This window comes from Chanodichthys erythropterus, chromosome 11 (genome assembly GCF_024489055.1).
Source record: "Chanodichthys erythropterus isolate Z2021 chromosome 11, ASM2448905v1, whole genome shotgun sequence".
NCBI lineage: Eukaryota > Metazoa > Chordata > Actinopteri > Cypriniformes > Xenocyprididae > Chanodichthys > Chanodichthys erythropterus.
Genome location: NC_090231.1, coordinates 21,928,340 through 21,947,980, shown reverse-complemented (window position 1 = coordinate 21,947,980; position 19,641 = coordinate 21,928,340). Strand labels below are relative to the sequence as shown.

The 19,641-nt window shown below is 37.4% G+C and overlaps 1 protein-coding gene across 1 annotated transcript; it reads right to left on the bottom strand.

Moving 5' to 3' along the window:
• Positions 1–357: 357 nt before the first annotated feature.
• On the bottom strand, positions 358–18,356 carry shcbp1 (SHC SH2-domain binding protein 1). Its single transcript, XM_067400581.1, has 13 exons — positions 18,054–18,356; positions 17,439–17,636; positions 17,240–17,355; positions 16,917–17,125; positions 14,632–14,727; positions 13,264–13,494; positions 12,735–12,912; positions 11,721–11,841; positions 9,231–9,362; positions 7,132–7,250; positions 6,788–6,874; positions 5,956–6,097; positions 358–1,217 (listed from the first exon to the last, which is right to left on the bottom strand). Exons 1-13 carry the CDS (start codon positions 18,247–18,249, stop codon positions 865–867), a joined length of 2,178 nt encoding a protein of 725 aa, XP_067256682.1. The 5' UTR covers positions 18,250–18,356; the 3' UTR covers positions 358–864.
• Positions 18,357–19,641: the final 1,285 nt, after the last annotated feature.

Below are 19,641 nucleotides of genomic sequence, written 5' to 3'. Positions count from 1 at the left end.
CCCTTCAAAGATCTTGTGTTTTTTTTTTGTTTGTTTTTTTGTGATTCATTTATTTTCCCATTTAAAATTAATTAGCATCACTGCTGGCTTGAGGAACAAGTTTGGCTAATGCAGGTCAAACTGTAGCTCTTTAGACACATTATCTTTAAAACACATTATCAAATAAAACAAGTGATCACCATTGTAATAAGGTTTATCTTTAATTTTCTGAGAAGTTTATTTTTTTATTTTTTTTTTATTAATGGGAATTAAATTTTGACTCACAAAAGGAACCGCTATACACCAGCAAAACCAGTAACTTTTACACATATGCTTTTTTCAAAAAGAAGTAGACTACATAAAGCAGATGTTTGCCATTTGGAACAATAAAACTTTATTTCTACAAAATATTTAGAATTAAGAAAGAAAATACTGCTTTTTTCCTTTATTTTTCAGAGACCAAACGCTTTTTAGAACTTATTAGTAACAATAGTAACCATTAAACTAGAGTGTGGATAAAACATGAACTGTGAGAACTCTGAAAAAAAAAAAAAAAAAAAAAAAGAATTCTATGAACACGTTTGTTCTAAAACATGAGATCTTGTGAACAAAACATTTCCAAGGTGCTGCTTTTTGTGTTATTATATGTACACATGTTTCAGTGTTTAAAAACTTTGATAAACAAAAATTAAATCCAAAAAGACAGGTTAAAAAGACATTTTTAAAAGCCTGCATATTTTAGCACGTGTTTAATTCATTTTGCATTTCACTCACACAATGAAATTAATGAAAAGCTCAAAGTAAACGTGTAGCAAAATTAAAGAAGTACAGAATAAATAGTTAAACAGTAAAGTGTGTCTGTGCATGCCTGCCGTAGAGATGCCTTCAGTACAGGAAGGTACCAAAGCTGCCTTTTCCATTGTGCTTGAATTGATTTCCATGAATGGAAATGAACATTTCCTGCGAAAGTAGATTCTCATCAGCCCGCATGGCCCCTAGTGCTTTCATCCGGCTCTTCTGAAGCCCATGTTTCTTGGCTGACGTGGCAACCAACTCTTGCTTGATGGCATCATTTCCCTCAGTGAAGTCTGGAGGGACGGAGCGGCTATGTTTGATGGCTGGGCAGTCTTCCTCCACAACAATGATGGGCACATCATAACCATCATTGTCATCATCATCCTCATCCATATCAGCCTCTGGTTTTACTCCCGTGTCCTCAGATTCTTCCTCTTTCTCATCTGACAAAACAGAAGAGACTTGGTTTTTGAATTCTTTTGGTGATAGCAAATTTACTCTAAAACCTCAAACCTAAAAGAAAATTGAGTATGTACAGGTTTGAAACAACATGAGTGAGAACAAATGATAGTTTGTATTCCTTTTTGGGAAAATTATTCCTTTAATTCCTGAACAAAAAGCAGGAAGCGCAGACTGATGCATCAACACAACATGCTTTCATTCCATCCTTACAGCAGAGAGTAATATGAATGGTTATAGTCAGCCTGAAAATGATAGGGTACAATAAAAGGATTTTTGAAACATCTATGACTCTCCCCTAAATGGAAGGCTTTTGCACTAAAACTAAACCCTGCTGGTCCTGGAAAAACAAGTGATGCAAGGAACAATTTCACTGTAATACTACTAGACAGAGAATTTAATTTCCTATATTCTAAGAGAAAAGAGAAAGCATCTTTAGGAAAGCCAGTTTAAAAATTACTCTCTAACATACATTAACATAAATCTGCCATTTAAACAATACAGCACAGAAATTCACTATGACAATGTGTACATTCGACCAAGGTAAACGGTTAGAGGCGGAAACATAAAGGAACCAGAGAAGTAGGTTCTACTTGCATTTTGAAGCCGAGACGCCTTCTGCGGAGCATAATTCAGAAATTAAGCACACTGCATTCACAGCTGCCCTTCACTGAATGTCAAGCGTATTTCCGTTCTTTCCTTTTCTCAAAATGGAGCTAGCTGAGAGAGAGGAAAAAAGCCAATCCTGCTGAAGAAATGTGCCATGGGGATGGCAGTCATTACAGACAGGCCTTCCAACAGCCCCAGGGGGGCATTTTTAACAAAAATTTTATGCAAGCGAATACATTTTCACAGATATTACCACAGGAGAAAGTAGAGCACATTTCGCATAGTCGTACTGAGTCCTGCGGGTTTCTTCATGAGCTATATAGGCATGTGGCTTATGCAGGCACACACAGAACCATTTACAGTACTGGGGAAAGTGGTCGTGGCCTATTTAATTTGTGGCAAAGATGATGAGATGTGTGAAAGATAAAAAAAAAAAAATTTCAAGGTTACAGTATTCCCCTTAAAAAAAAACACACTAAGGACATGAAGAAAAAAAGAAAAAATGTCTGTGGACTAACCCTGGACACACGCATGTATTATTTATGTACTGTATTATTTGCAAGCTGAAGCACATTTCTGCATGTGTATCATTTCTGTAAGTTTCTGTATTTCCTAACAAATTACAAGAATTACTTTATTTCAAAATTCAGCATAAATGTGAACGAATAGTGCCCCTATTATGCCATTTTAATTTTTTCAGTGTCTGGAAATGGTGTAATAAAAGATAAACACCTCCTTTCCAAGAGCTTATTCTGTTCAGATTGGTCAGATGGCCCAGTCTGTTGTGATTGGTCTACCACTGTCGGAAACAAAACACTCATCACCATATCTGAATTTCAGCTCTGGAGGCCTCAAACCGTAATGATAGCATTGGCTTTAGCTTATCAATTCAAGCCAGAGTCATCATCTTTTGGAAGTGCATGCAAAGTGGATTTGCTTTCACAGAGCAGGAATCAGCATTTTCTTGACATGTCAACAACACAAATCAAAACTTCCAGGCCTCAGCTACAACCACAGTGTTTGAGGGCAGGTCAAAGTAGGCATTGTTCGGGGCAGCCAATGAAGACCATAAAGTGGCATTAGTTCAGAACCGGTTCTTTCATTTCATTTATAATGTGTTTGACCTTTGAAACTTCACAGACATTTTACTTCATCTGCCGGACAAGGTGCTGATGATAACATGTGTTGTTAAGATGTAATATAAGTCTAAGGTGTCCCCTGAATGTGTCTGAAGTTTCAGCTCAAAATACCCCATAGATTTTTTTTAATACATTTTTTAACTGCCTATTTCGGGGCATCATTAGAAATGCGACGATTCAGGCTGCGGCCCCTTTAAATCCTCTCGCTCCCTGCCCCCAAGCTCGCGACTCTATAATACAGTGCATAAACAAAGTTCACACAGCCAATATAACCCTCAAAATGGATCTTTACAAAGTGTTCGTCATGCATGCATACATCGGATCATGTGAGTATAGTATTTATTTGGATATTTACATTTGATTCTGAATGAGTTTGATAGCGCTCCTTGGCTAAAGCTAACATTACACACTGTTGGAGAGAATTATAAAAAAATGAAGTTGTTTATGAATGAAAATAGCGAGGGCTCTCGTCTCCGTGAATAGTAACAAACAATGGTAACTTTAACCACATTTAACATTAGCAACATGCTAACGAAACATTTAGAAAGACAATTTACAAATATCACTAAAATATCATGTTATCATGGATCATGTCAGTTATTATTGCTCCATCTGCCATTTTTCGCCATTGTCTTTGCTTGCTTACCTAGTCTGATGATTCAGCTGTGCTGCTCCAGACTTTACTGCCTGCCCTTGTCTAATGCCTTGAACATGGGCTGGTATATGCAAATATTGGGGTTGTACATATTAATGATCCCAACTGTTACGTAACAGTCGGTGTTATGGTGAGATTCGCCTGTTCTTCAGAGGTCTTTTAAACAAATGAGATTTACATAAGAAGGAGGAAACAATGGAGTTTGAGACTCACTGCATGTCATTTCCATGTACTGAACTCTTGTTATTCAACTATGCCATGGTCAATTCAATTTTCCATTCTATGGCACCTTTTAAGGATGACAGCTATATATTACACACTACATGAAAGGTAAATTCCCCCATAACTCATGCATGTCACCTCATGTTGTTTCAAAATCAAATGCAGTTTTTTTTTTTTTTTCCCCTCTGTGGAACCAAACATAAGAAAAGTTATCTATACAATGACAGTTCATGCTGACCACTTTCTGTCAAGATCCAAAAAGGATGAAAAACAGCATCATAAAAGTAGTCTATTCATGTCATGAGTCATCTCTGAAGCTATGCAGTCGATCTGGTTCACGAATTGGTCTGATACAGTTCTCAACTGGACCCAATGACCCAGTTGCAGTGATTTGCAGATGTGTTGTTTTTAAATTATTGAAATATTAACTTAAAATCTCAGGAGGTACTAGTTTAAAATCTCAGGAGTCAATAGTTTAGGTCAAAGGGGTTACAGCTGACTAATATATTACACTGCGTTCCAAATTATTATGCAAGAGACAAATCAGAAAAAACTAAAATCTGAATGTTTATTGTACTAAAATCGTACTGATATGTCAATTGCATAATCATTTGGCAGTGTATATTAATATATATATTAATATATATATTATATATATATATATATATATATATATATATATATATATATATATATATATATGGGAATTTCTTAAGTAGAGTTTGAAAACTGAATATGCATTTTTATATTTGCTAAAGATTCAACATTTATTATCTATTAGTGTTTTTTAAGATGAACTTTAAGTGAGCTTTTGATAATGGAAAAAGTAAAAAATAGGGTAAATGAGCAGGTGTACAATTAAATATCCAATACTTACCAACACAAATCTTTATAATATCAGTTATTAACTGAAATATCACATATTTATCTTGCATCTTTCAGTGTTGTGTTATTTTTGAAGCTTGACAAGCTGTTCACTATTAACAGTAGCTGTATAAAAAAAGCTGTGAGAAGATTAAGAATTTCTTTTTTTTCTTTCCTCTAAAAAAAATTAAAAAATAAATAAATAAACTACTTTAGAACCAAAAAACGGGGAAATGTTCATTTTAGGCCTAGAATAAAACCTATAGCATATGTTAGTGTTTCTACTTCAGTTATTGCTAGGTACTTTAAGATACATGTTCTTAAAGGGTTAGTTCAACCAAAAATGAAAATTCTGTCATTAATTACTCACCCTCATGTTGTTCCAAACCTGTAAGACCTTTGTTCATCTTCAGAACACAAATTAAGATATTTTTGATGAAATCCGAGATATATCCGACTCGTCCATAGACAGCAATATAAAACACTTTCAAGGTCCAGAAAAAGACATTGTTAAAACAGTCAACGCGACTAAAGTGGTTCAACCTTAATTTTATGAAGCAACGAGAATACTTTTTGTGCACAAAAAACAAAAATAACTTTATTCTACAATCTATAATATATTCTATTATCCTTATGCAGTTGCTGCAGTAAGCACAGTGAAGGCTTCCATCTTTACGTCCGAATGCCTGAAAGCTGATCATGTGAGCAGCACGATGTATACGCATGATGCTGATGCAAGAACCAGCCAATAATGAGCCCGCGTTCTGAAGTAAAACATGGAAGTGCTGGATGTAAACAATTGATGAGAATGACACAGAAGAGAAGATATTGTTGAATAAAGACATTATTTTTGTTTTGTTTTTGCGCACAAAAAGTATTCTTGTTGCTTCATAAAATTAAAGTTGAACCACTGCAGTCACTTGGACTATTTTAAATGATGTCTTTAGTACCTTTCTGGACCTTGAAAGTGTCGGTTAAATTACGGTCTATGGACGAGTCATTTACCTCTCAGATTTTATCAAATATATCTTAATTTGGGTTCTAAAGATGAATGAAGGTCTTACGGGTGTGGAACAACATGACGGAGAGTAATTAATGATATTTTTATTTTTATATTTGAATTTTAATTCATGGGTGAACTAACACTTTAATAAATTAGCTGGTGTTCATTTGAGAATCTGCCCTGCTGCTGATGAACTGAGGCGGCAGGAACAGAGAGAAAAAGAGGGGCACCTGCGGCATTGGGCTCTGCGGGCAGATCCTCCACGGTAGCGTCACCTGGCTTGACCAAGATAACGCCGTAGCCCTGATTGTTGTGGATCACGTTATTCACCATGGTGATTTTAGGCATGACGTCCAACTCATCTGCAAAATCCTGCCAAAGGGGAAGCAGGAGGTGGTAAACAAGCAGCATGCCTACACAAATGAACATGCACGCACACTCTCACATCTCTTTTTGGCCTAAGCAACGTGAGGAAGAATGAAAGACAGGCACAGTGTGTACACAAATGCACAAAGCTTTAGGAAGGTAGGTAAAATCCAATTATTCCACTAGAGTTAATTACGGAAAAATCCTTTTGGGATGCTGCTACCTGTGTGTGAATCTAATTTGCTCTCAGGTGAAACACTAACACGGACTTGAGAAAGCCATCAAATAATATTTAAGCTCATGAAATACTCAACTGATCTGATCTGCAAAATTTTTCACAAAGATTTGTCTCTATAACTGCAGGGTTCTCATTTGCTTTTCTGAGCTTTCCTCTGAACTGTGTGATCGTACTGACCTCTGGTGACACAGCTTAGAGGCATTACCATCAAAGACGCCCCATGGCGGCCAGTGAAGTCCCACTCCACTAACGCACTAAAGGGGCTAACTTCCCTGGAGGTCTTTTAAATGCAATAATCCACTAAGGTCATTAATACAATACCAAGACAGCTCTACAGTGTGCCTCTGTTGGGTCAGGTAAGACACTTCGTTGCCTGGGCAACGATTAGCAGTAACCAGAAGCTAGACGGGCTAATCTATAGGCGTTTAGAAGAGCAGAAACTCATTCATCTTGCTCACCTTAATCAGGATCCCCTCCTTGCAGTGATGGATGCCATTGCCCACCAGACTGCATACACTCCCAGGGTAGATCTCCACACCGGCGCCCTGAAGCAAGCACACAGCGACCATCAGAAATAACAATGATATTGTTGAATGAAGAAGAGGCTCTTTAGTAAAGCAGTTGGTGGTAAATCAGTCAAAAGAATGCTGCTGGTGAGATCTTTCACACCTGTATCTCATACTGTAATAACTATCGTAAAGAATAGATGATGGAGTGAAACATTCAAATGATAATACCCTTTTCATAAGTGAAGAAGTCATTTTATAAATTATGTGAGGTACCATGTGCTAGTGCAGCTTACCTTGGAGCCGTAAAGGTCACACATGTTCATGAAGAGCTGGGCCGCCGATCGCACAATCACACCTGTGGTCTCACACTGCATCACACAATTTTCCATTTCCAGCTTCCCCTGGCGAACACCTGATGAAAGAAAGGGTGACAAATCGAAAAAATATTGGAGGACGGTGACAGGACATGCAAGGAGGAGGAAAGGTCTCCGGTCACACAAAGATTGAAAATAGTCCTGGGCTATACTGAATATACACATTATAATATTAAACAACACTGACAACATCACAATGATTTAGAAGGCGCAATTAGATTCGATCCATGATCTTGAGTTGTGAGTATGAAAGTGTTAAGACATTTTTAAATTGCATCTTTTATTTACACTTTAGCTGCAAGAATAGTAGGTTTTATCTTTGAATCAGTTCAAAATGTTTGTTACAATTGATACAAAACTTTGATTCACAAGTTCAGGACAAAAAGTAATACTGTAAAATAAATATTACAAAGTGTTTATTTTATTTTAAAATGTAATTAATTGCTGTGATGCAAAGCTGAATAATTACTCCAGTCTTCAGTGTTACTCAATCCTTCAGAAATCATTCAATATGCCGATTCGGTGCTCAAGAAAAATTTCTTACTATCAATTTCTTATTACACAACATTTTTGTAGAAAACATTATATATAATGGGTCTCATTCGTGAAACATTCGTAAATATACGAGTAAATATGTGAGTGATTTGCGCATAAAGAGACCTTCCCGAAAACTCTTCTGCTGATTCACAAATACTTCGTAAACATCAGAAGTGATAGTGAAATGTGTGTGTGTTAATGAATTCCAAACAGTCGTAAATGGGACGCGCGTAAACGCTCATTCTCAATTACCATAAATCCTGCCCATTAAATCTGACTGACAACTATATATGGGCATCATATTATGACACCATACGAAAGATTTTGGCCATTTTATAGGAAACAATTTCCATAACAATTAAGGGGCCATTAGTTTGCCCAGCCCTATTGAAATCAATGAATTATTTGATTAAAGTGCTACGTTTGCAGATGCTATTACTGGCTCTCACAATAAAAGTAAAAAGAAAAAACGTATGTAATTACTATATATAATGTTTTTCAAAATGCTGTGTAAATATGTACCTTATTAAGGTGAATTAAAATGCAGCCTTATTAATGAGCAAAACGTTCGGATGTTAAACGCACTATTTACGCGTGGCTGGGAGCAGGTGTAGATTTCTTTCGTTTCAACTAACATTTGGAAAATACGAACATTTTAATGAATCCAAAAATTTACGCCAGAACCACTTTCGTTCTGCTCGTGTTTCATGAATGAGACCCATTGTGTATATAATGTTTTCTACAAAAATGTTGTGTGTGTGTATTATATTATATATATATAAAACACACACACACACACACACACACACACACATTACACACCCTTGTATGTGTGTGTATGTATGCATGATCTTATATTAATTTCCTTGCTGTGACGTGTATCAATTTCTTTCTTTAAAAAAAAAAAAAAAAACACTAATCTGACCCCAAACCTATAGTGTAAATAAATTAACTATAATTTTCCTTATGTTCATTCAGTTAAAGACAGTATAGAAAACATGCCTTGATTGCTTTTTAACAATACCATCAAAGCCAAATACATAACCCAAGATATAGATTTTATATACAAGTCTGAATAGTGGGAGACTTTTTTTTTTTTTTTTTTAGCTATCACCTAGCCTTAATACAGTAGGGAACATTTTGTGTTGGAAGCAAGCCGGATATCTAGTGGATAAGCAAACCTGTGCTGACCAGATCAGAAATCCCACAGGAAGCAAACCTTCAATGTACAGTAACTGCACACGGGGATACAGATTTAAAAGCTCCCTAGGCTAGACATGCCAGAATGGCTCACCAATGAAATGACAAGCAAAAAATAAGATGACTCTCTTTTCATGGTGTTGCTGTAGAGACCGAATGAATGCACGTCAGGTCTCGGGTGGATATGCTGCTTCCCATTCAACAGCAGCAGTCCCTCAAGACTCTTCGACAAACAGCTGGAAAAGAGGAAAAGGAACAGGCCAATTTTCTTTGAGACTCACACAGGATGCCTTCAATGGCGTCGCGCTGTATGAACTTCAGATTTGAGAGTTTGACGTTTGCTCCCGTTGACTCCACAAAAGAGTCACCCTTGTTACGCTTCTCAATCACCACCTCATCCGGCAGACCGTATCCTGAGAGAAGACAGGGAGAGAAATGTCTTTGCAAACAGTGCTTTTTATAACAAACCCTTGTATTTTTTACTGCAACTTACAAAAATCTAAAAATTATCTTACAAAATAAAATAGAACCAAATTAAAAAAAAATTTCAAAAGTCACTGCAGGGATATTTTAATGTTATTTATGCCTCTTTTAAATAAAATAAAAACTCTAAACTACCCTTGTTATAAAACAGACCAGTGATGGCATATTTTCGACAGTAACAAGAACCTGTTAAAATTGCACTCTTTGAATAAAACATTTTCTGAACCTGCATGACAAAAACGCCGAAGGGAAATTGACAGGCCCTTAACCCTGATGGATTACTGTCATTTACAACTATGCCTACCATCCAGCAAAGAACATCTCATTATAGCAAAGCCTCTCCACAAAGGACCTAATTCTCTATGGAAATTAGATCATCTCTCAGTCTAGACACATGGTTTCCAAGTAACAATGTGCCTAAATGACCATCAACAAGCGTGTTGAGTCTATAGCAGACTGATGACTGAGAGGTCAGCTTAGCACCATCTTAGTTTGAGATAGTGGTGACAGGTCAGCGAGAGCAGCGGTTCAAAGTTTGACAGCCCGGCTTCATTACACACTGCTCTTTGACAGATGGTCCTGAAGCAGGTTTCTTCCAGAGTTTTCTAACAATGCTCAGATGAACTTCAGCACTCTGGTCAGCTCTCAGACACTTCTTCAAATGCCAAAGGCTGAATATAGACCAATAAGGTCACAGTACCATCCTCACTTCTACGCCTGCAGGTAACAAGAGTGGATTTGTTGGAAGATCTCACCGTAATTGACAGCAGTGGGTCGCTTTGAATGGGAATAACACAGAGAATCACACATCGTACTTCCTGCTCTCCAAAATGCAACACCATTGCAAGTCTCAAAATGGAGCTTTATCACATTTCCAGTGTCCTAAGAAGCGGAAGTCGCCATAGTTGGGTAAACTTCTATAGTGTAGAATGGAAACTACAAAAAAATTCTGTATTCCCATTTGCTCCAATACATCCACAATGGCAGATCCACTTACCACAATCCACTTACCAAAACAGGCAGAAAATACAGAGAGATTGATTATGTTGACCAGAAGAGAGAAAGAAGTTAACATTTTCCATCTCATGCAGCAGGGTTAAATCATTTTCTGTAAAACATGCAAAACTATTTACAGCTCCTTCAAATTATCTTGGCGATAAAGCCGTAGCCTGAGACAGAGGCATGTGTGACATTCTCTCTAAATACCAAAGAGCACAGAACCCTTTAGCGCAGGGAGCCGAGTTCTTCTATGGTAATCTGGCAGTGGTCTAATTGAGTTGCTCTTCTCCTATAGTAGAGCCAGCAGCCGCCTGTGTGTTATCTCCTCTTTCATGGCTTCCCTGACGCTGCAGGAGGGACTGCCAAGCACACAAAACCTCCATATTTAAACAGCGGCCTCCAGGCCTTCTTTCCTCTACCTCATTTAACTTCATCCCTATCTGACTTTGCAGGTCATCCATTTGCATAAAGAGACTCGACCCTGACCCCGTGTGCTCTCTGCTCGCTAGCCTCCACATTCCTCATGCATTAATTTCCACCCCATCATTGGAAGATGGTTATTGTGCCATCGAGCTCAATTACCTCAGAAGGCTTCCTAATATCACGCACCAATTGCGATGTTCGTTTTATACACGTCCAGGGAACCATTTTGACAAACAAGGCATCGTGCCAGACTTCTGACTTACTGTTATGAAGCATGCCATTTCACAAAGCTTTATTAAAAGGGAAAAGAATAGTACAAAATATAGGTGATTTCCTCTGAGTTATTAGATGGAGGTGGACAAAAAAATAAAAAAAAAAAAGTACCGCCTTCAAATCAATCAGGTCAATGTCTCTACTACATCACTGCAGCTAAAACTGGCCAAAATATTTAGACATTACTAATGTCACTAAATTTGAAAGTGATAGTTCATCCATAAATTAAAATTTTCTTCGTAATTGTCCTCACACAATGCTACAGTCTTAATTAATTTTAACTTTTTTTAACATGATATTTTAATTTGATTTAATTCTATAATGATTTTTTTGTTCCACAGAAGAAAAAGTTTGGAAGAACATAAATGTTAACCTCTTTTAGTTTCCATGAAATTTGCCAAAAACTATGAAAAAAAAGAAACATGTAAAATGACTTGCATTCATCACCAGAGAAGTCTGTAGTTTTCACCAAAAGGCCCAATTATGACATTTTCATTAAACATTACAAGGTCAAAAACATTTTTAAAAATGTGAACTATTCATCTGTGAATAAGTTTCAAAAAGATCTATAACATGGCAAGTCATGTGATTACCTTCAACCTCGATAGAGTCGACAAGACTGATGGAGCTGGTGATGCTGTAAAGGCCCGGGCATATGATGACCACATCCCCCTCATAGCATGCATTGACTGCAAGCACCGGGTCACTGTGAAACTGGGACCAAAACACACAACACATTAAGTCCAATTCATCTTATCCCGAAGAAAAAGCAATAAAAAACTGAATTTCAAATCACAGAGTAAAAACAGTCTGACACACACAAATTGAAGTGAATGTGTCTCAGTAGGGTTGAAAAGAGACATGCGAGCACACACATCTTCTGCACCATTTTAACAAGTTCTTGAGGGATAAACTGGCTCACGAAACAAGAGAGATCAAACATGAGCTAGTACATGAACAGTGTGCTTTACAAATCCTATATTAAAGCACCTTGACACGTTAGTGATCATACCGTCCTAACAACTTCTTTTTGGCACAAAACACTCTTTAATCTTACTATTCGAACAGAAGATGGAGAAGAAAGCACATGCGAGATTTTAATCGCCAAATTATTCACTGAGACCTAGCAGTCATAAAATTATACTAGCATGAGTGAAATCGATGATTTGATTTTTTCTAAGAGCTGAGGCGGCGAGCGCTCTCGGCCAGATATTAACCTTTGAGAGGTAAACTCAGGAAATTAAAAGACAGTGATCAGAGGCGACGGGAGAGAAGAGCATTAATATCAGCATTTGGGCAGGATTTGCACTCAACCTGCTTTGTCTGAAGCTACTTTATTTAAAATGATCAGACCATCCCCCATCCAGATTCAGCTCTCAAAATAGGTGAAGTGACCTTTTCCAATTCGAATACCATATTTCCCACCCAAATGTCTTGTCATGGCTTAAAACTAAGAGATTCTCCCATTCTTTCACAGTCCAGATTTCATAAACCTCTCCCAAAATCTCCATTTACAAAGCCAGTATTTTCCTGAAAAATTGAGTACTATAAAGGTCTTCTGGCCAGCATGCAACTGGGCCATGAAAAAGAGAAAGGGTCATACACACCTGCACTTCAAACTCTTCACTCGAATAGTGGGGCATCAGTTTGTCAGTTATCAAGCTTTGAAGCTGGTGAACTGTGGCCGAGGCAGAAACCAAGTGGACCACACGGCCGCCGGCAGAACGTGGCCCCTTTGCCCTGCATGACTGCTGACCAGAGTTAACCTTGTAGCCCAGAACGTACCTGCAACAGACACGCAGGTGGTACGAGTGAGCAAACCAAAGAACTAACATTCACACTTGCTCAAACACAGCTGTTCAGATTAACACGTCTTTGATCCCAGCAGATCTGAAATCTGGTAACTAGGAAAGACTGATGATTAATTATGGAGCACTGCGTATTGATCCAGAGGTTTGAAAAAACGTAAATCAGCCAATATTTCAAAAACCATGAATGCCTGATATCAATATTAATCACATTTATACTCATTACGTTACTCTCCTGATTAACTTGTGGTTGAGGAGTAAAGCCACGTTGTGGGCACACATATACATGACACCTCTCAATCTCAAAACACACAGCAGAAATAATAACCTGAGCAGTGGGTTTTCAATAATACGCAGCTTGCGCTTAAGTGCTTCAAGCTGCTCGTACATGCGCAGCCCTTCCACCATGGACACGTTGTCTTGCTCAGACTCAGAGTCACTGTTCAGGTCACTTCTCAGGCTGGAGAACTCCCGAAACTTCTCCGAGCAGAGCGCCAGCACTGAGTGATACTCAGCGACAAGACCAGCTGGAACACGATCCTCCAAGATATCATAGTAACTGTGGAAAATACATGAAAGGGTTAGTTAAGACCTTTGTTTGTCTTCGGAACACAAATTAAGATATTTTTGATGCAATCTGAGGGCATCTGATCCACACATAGGCAGCAACGTCATTGCACCATTTGAGGTCCAGAAAGATATTAAAGACATCGAGAAAATAGTCAACTAGTCTACAGTGATTCAAACTTAATGTTATGAAACGACGAGAATGCTTTACGTGCACAAAAATAAAACAAAAATAATGACTTTATTCTATTTTCGTTGCAGAGCTTCCGTGTTTATGTCCACAGGCTCAGTATTGGCAAGGTCCTGTGTCGTACCAATGCTGACCCCACGTTTGGACGTAAACAGAAGCTCTGCAACAAAAATAGCATAACAGTATGACAGAGGACAGACAAATTTGTTGAATAAAGTTATTTTTGTTTTGTTTTTGTGCACAAAAAGTATTTTCGTCCCTTCGTAACATTAAGGTTGAATCACTGTAGTCACGGTGACTGTTTTATCAATGTCAATGTGTGGATCAGAAACCATCGGATTTCATCAAAAATATTTTAATGTGTGTTCCGAAGACAAACAAAGGTCTTACGGTTTGGGACGACATGAGGTTGAGTAATTAATGACAGAAATATCATTTTGGGGTGAACTAACCCTTGAAGGGACAGATAAAAAAATAAAATAAAAAAAAATGTGAGAGGAATCATAAAATCCTGTACTTATTAAAGTTGATGATGAATTTCTGCATCACTAGTGGCACCAAAAATAATTGCTTCAAACTTGTGAAGTTCAGTAAAAAAAAGTCACAATGGTGCCATTAGACTCATTTAATTTGTCTGACATCATCTCCACTGTTGTTTATGCCAAACTGAATTTAAAAATAGATATCCCATGCATAAATTAAACATCTAATTTCATAATGACTCTAAAAATTGCAAAGTAAACCTATGTGGATAACTCAGAGCAGTTTATAGCATTGTCATATAACAAACAACTGTTCATTACTGAGTACACACTGCCACCTGGTGGTCCGAGCTCCTTTATAACTAACACAGTGCTTCTGGGATACTAACAGACTTTGATGAACTCAGTGTTGGTTCATGCTTCAGGGGAAGAGACAGGACACACAGAGGACACTTACAGCCTAAGACGAGGCTCGACACACCGAACAAAGTAATCAAAGTCATCATCCTCATCTTCCTCATCCCATTTCCTCCAGATATGTTTATAAAAAAACCTGTGGGGATTAGACCGAAACATGCAATAGTGAATGATGGGGACACAGTGTGGGGGGAGATGTGAATAACAATGACAGGAAAACCTGCTTAACCAGACAGTTCAGTATAACAGAGAAACCTCATCAGAATCACAACCCAAACTTGTATACAACTACATCACTGTTTTGATGGACAAAATATGGCAGATCTGAGTATCAAATAGAACATACCATTAAATACTCAAATCACGCCTTATGGCTACAGTACCTCACCCACTCATGACCACTAAACCACACGTGTATTTGAAACTTTTCAAGCTGAATAATTAAAATTAGTTAATGTATTATGAACAGTGCTGGGTAGTAACTTATTACATGTAAACTGGATTATATAATCAGATTCCAAAAATAAAGTACTTCGATTATATTACATTTTACAGTACTCAGACTACAGTTAATTTTCTATTGATGATTTCTATACATGATTACATGTTTTTCACACAATGGCAGTACATTATTCATAATTCTTAGTTTGTTATATTTTCTGTTTTCTTTTCTAAAAAGGCTGACTGCTTATAAATTCAGAAGGTCTTACAGATTTGTGGAATTGCACACACAGACCAGATAATATTGAAGAAATACTGAAAACTGAGACCCACACAGCATTTAATCACTGGATTTACAGAAATCATTTTACTTTTACAGGGATAGTTCATTAAAAAATGAAAATGTCGTCATCATTTACTCAAGTTGTTCCAAATCTATATGAGTTTATTTCTTCTGCTGAAGATATTTTGAAGAATGTTGGTAACCAAACAGTTGATGGGCCTCACTGACTTCCATAGAAGGAAAAAACACTATGGAAGTCAATGACTACGTCAACTGTTTCCCAACATTCTTCAAAATATCTTTTGTGTTCAGCAGAAGAAAGAAACTCATACAGTATTGGAGCAACCAAACATGAAGGTGAGTAAATGATGACAAAATTTTGGTTGAAAAAGTAAAATGATTTCTGTAAATCCAGTAATCAAATGCTGTGTGGGTCTCAGTTTTCAGTATTTCATCAATATTATCTGGTCTGTGTGTGCAATTCCACAAACCTGTAAGACCTTCTGAATTTATAAGCAGTCAGCCTTTTTAGAAAAGAAAACTGAAAATCCATTTAAGAAGTGTTTTCTCAACATTGCAACATTGCACACTAATCAGCTCCTGATGAACACATTAATTATTTGAATTATCACTCAGTGAATCTTTTAACTTTTTCTCCATTCTGTCACCTGATGGAGTTTGGGTTCCATGTCAGTCGCCTCTGGCTTGCCTGCACTTAATATGACACTTAATATTCAATAATAATATTGATTTGACTGCACTGACACTAGCTGTGTCTCATTTTGGAGGTCGCATTTGAAGGCTGCATGCGTCATCAAGGATGTCTTATTTAAGAAAAGTAAGGTAATAAAATTTACCGTTATTCCTTGTGAGGTAAAATATTGTAATTTTGGTCTTGCTTTGCAATCTTATGGTTACTTTTCATAAACGAGGCCGCCTCTGACGTATGCAGCCTTCAAATGCGACCTCCGAAGGAAGCAGCCTTCGAAATGCGATGTTAGATGAGAACTGAACTAAGCTGGATGACAGCTTTTTTTTTTTTTTTTGCAGAACTGATTTATAATGAAATGAACTAATTTAATAATTGATGATCTTTACAACAGAACTGAATCAACACTGAACTGACTTCAGCTGAACAACAGCCAAAACATAATTTTCCCAATATCACGGTAAAGCTGCTTTGAAACAATTTGTAATGTATAAAGCACTATATATTAAAAAAGGAGACTTGACTTAACCATGTATTACTTCCTCTGGAAGGCTTTTGTCTTTCAAACACATGATGTACAAATTCACATCATTTCAGGTGTGCATGCAATGCAGGGATTTCCCAACTTTTTGGTCAGCTGAACCTCTTTGCCTTAATATATTTATTTGAAGTAAGCCCTCCGATTTTAAGTTAATAATTTAGGTTAAAGAACAAAAATAATAATAGTCAATAATAATAATAAAATTAACTTCAAGGTTCTTTGGTGGCAGTTAATTGTTTTCGTTATTCAGATTCAAGCACAAGACTACGCTAAAGAGAACTGAATTGAGTGCTCATTATTGTCAAACCCTGAAAAGGAAAAGAAAAAAGTACCTTTAATGGGTTAACTAACCTGAGGTGTTCCAGGGCCAAAGCCGTCTGATCAAAGTCCCCTGACTCATCGTAGACAACTGAGAGCTCCAGAAGAGGTACTTTATGAAGTGTAGCTTCCAGCAGGGCCTTCATGGACTCTTCAGTAAAATCACAGCTTCTGGTCTCACACTCCATTGGTAGCACCAGCTCCACCTTTGCCTTTAGCTCCTTACAATCAACGTCAACAACCTACAACAACAATCCTCAGCTTTCGAAACATCCTTTTGTGTGAATGCATCAATCATAAGTATTGACTGTAAATTCCCAAAAAGCACTTGCCACCATATGCTTCAATGAACTTACTTCAACCAGCACGTCAAACACATCAGTATGCCATATGGCCTGCCAATCACATGGCTCCACTATCTTCTCCAGGTACTCAGCAGTGAAGGCTTCTAGTTCTGATGTTTTACAGTCACCTGTCAATCATTTCAGGTTTATAAATACATTTATTAACTCACAATTTTTTTTGGATGACTTTCAAAAGTGTTTGAATGGTTACCCAGCATGTAATCTTGATAAGCCTTGAATCTCTCATAGTATAGAAGATGATCTGTCTGGAAGGTGTCCGGCAGTTTTCCATTTCCTGGCCTCTCCGCTCGCTGTAGATGGGTACAGGGTCTTTCATCACTATTCAGATAATCGGTGCCGCTGTCATCGTCATCATCATCATCACCATCTTCTTCTGTCTGAAATAACTCTGAAAACATCAGCAATGGCAGTTCAGTAAAGTGCCCTATAGAGCAGGGGTGGCTAACCCTGGTCCTGGAGAGTTCAGCTCCAACCCTAATCAAACACACCTGAACAAACTAATCAAGGTTTGAAGTGTTGCTGGAAAGCTACAGACAGGTGAGTCAGGGTTGGAGCTAAACTCTGCAGCACTGAGGCTCTCCAGGACCAGGGTAAGCCACCCCTGCTATAGACCCACACAACCAAATGTGTTTTGGCCTATGTGATGTTGTTAAAACAGCAGTGTCAAAGTCAAACGTGTGACATTCGATTAATTTTTTTTGGGAGGGGGAGTGAATCACACATGGTAACTTGACATAATGCAAGAGTTCAACTGAAATCACAACAAATCACACAGTCGGTCACATGGCGTATAAACATTACGAACCTTTAGAAACCCGATTGTGGTCTGGCCTGATGACATTACAGATAGTCTCTGTCTCTCTTTCTGTCTCTTGGTTGACATTATGATCATGATCATTTAGTGCGTCTTCGCTGGTTAGTTTGACGATGATTTCAACGGCGTTTTCAGTCTCGGCGTCTCTCACCTCCTCCGGCTTTGAACACACAAGCTCCTCTGACATCACTAAAGCTTAAAACTTTAAACTAGCTACAGCAAACGAGGTATAGATATCAATAAAATGTATTTAGTTAACTAGGTTAGCAGCCAACTGAATGTCGGTCTCCTCCCTTCACTTGTATTTTCAAACGCTACCCGGGCGGAGCAAAAGAGCCCAATAAACTTACAGGGCGGAGCAAACCGACACATTCTTAAAGGGACACTGCACACTTAAACCATTTTAAAGGGATAGTTCACCCAAAAATTCTGTCATTATTTACTTACTCTAAAGTTTTTCTAAACCGGCATGAATTTCTTTTTTCTGCTGAATACAAAAGAAGATATTTTGAAGAATATGAGTAAACAAACAGTTGATGGGCCTCACTGACTTCTATAGTATGGAAAAAATACTATGCAAGTCAATGAGGCCCATCAACTGTTTGGTTACTGACATTGTTCAAAATATCTTCCTTTGTGTTCAGCAGAAAAAAGAAATTCATACAGGTTTGGATCAACTTGAGGGTGAGTAAATAATGACAGGAAATCTTATTTTTGTTATGGAATATTGCATGTTATTATAAATTATTTATTTGTGCACTGCACACCATTATTTTGTTTCAATGCATGTGCCCTCATAATGTTTATGATTAACATAAAGTCCCCATGAACCAGAAATTGCAACCGACTTTACTTCATTGTTGTGACGTATGTCCAGGGTTTTACTCCTCTCCATCCCTCGCTCAAATCAGAATGATGGTTGGAGAGGAGTGGTTAAGGATATTCAACCCAAGTCGTCAAACTGACGTCATCAGAGAAGGAATGCTATTTCAGAGCGGAAGCAATTTTTTTTTAGATTTTGACAAAAGATTGCATGATAAACATATTTTTAATCTGTGTATTAACTTGCACAGATACCACAAGACTAGTAATGTGTGCTAACAAAGTAAATATTGTCAATTCTGATTTCATGATGACTACATAACTTTACGATACGTGGACGTTTTGTTCTACAAAACAAACATTCTCAATGACATATACCCGATTTCTCCAAAAATGTTATCCCCCCACCCCTGAAAGATTGCATTAATGTCTCCATTTTTCGTGATGCAGTGGCCACATCTCAAATCCGATGCATAACCAATGCATTTAAGTCAAGTATAAAGATCGTATTCAGGAGCTGAACGCACATGAACGTCACCTAGGCTATATTCTTTTCATTTTTTCTCTTTTTTATTGAATAACAAGTAGCCTACATGAACAATACAACCATGTATAAGCACTTTTTTATTTTTTTTCATTTTCAGTAATCCACCTATACTCAGAGGAATCCTACATAACAATAAGAAGTAAAGAGCTCCATGTTTCAAGGACCACTTGGATGATAAAGTATAAATATTTCATTTTTTTTTTTTATATA

Excerpts from the sequence above, each read along its gene's own strand:
- shcbp1 (XM_067400581.1), bottom strand. The coding sequence starts at position 18,249 with ATGTCAGAGGAGCTTGTGTGTTCAAAGCCGGAGGAGGTGAGAGACGCC. Across the intron at positions 14,728-16,916 it reads TTGGCCCTGGAACACCTCAG|GTTTTTTTATAAACATATCT; the intron begins GTTAGTTAACCC and ends TAATCCCCACAG. Across the intron at positions 9,363-11,720 it reads CGACTCTATCGAGGTTGAAG|GATACGGTCTGCCGGATGAG; the intron begins GTAATCACATGA and ends GTCTTCTCTCAG.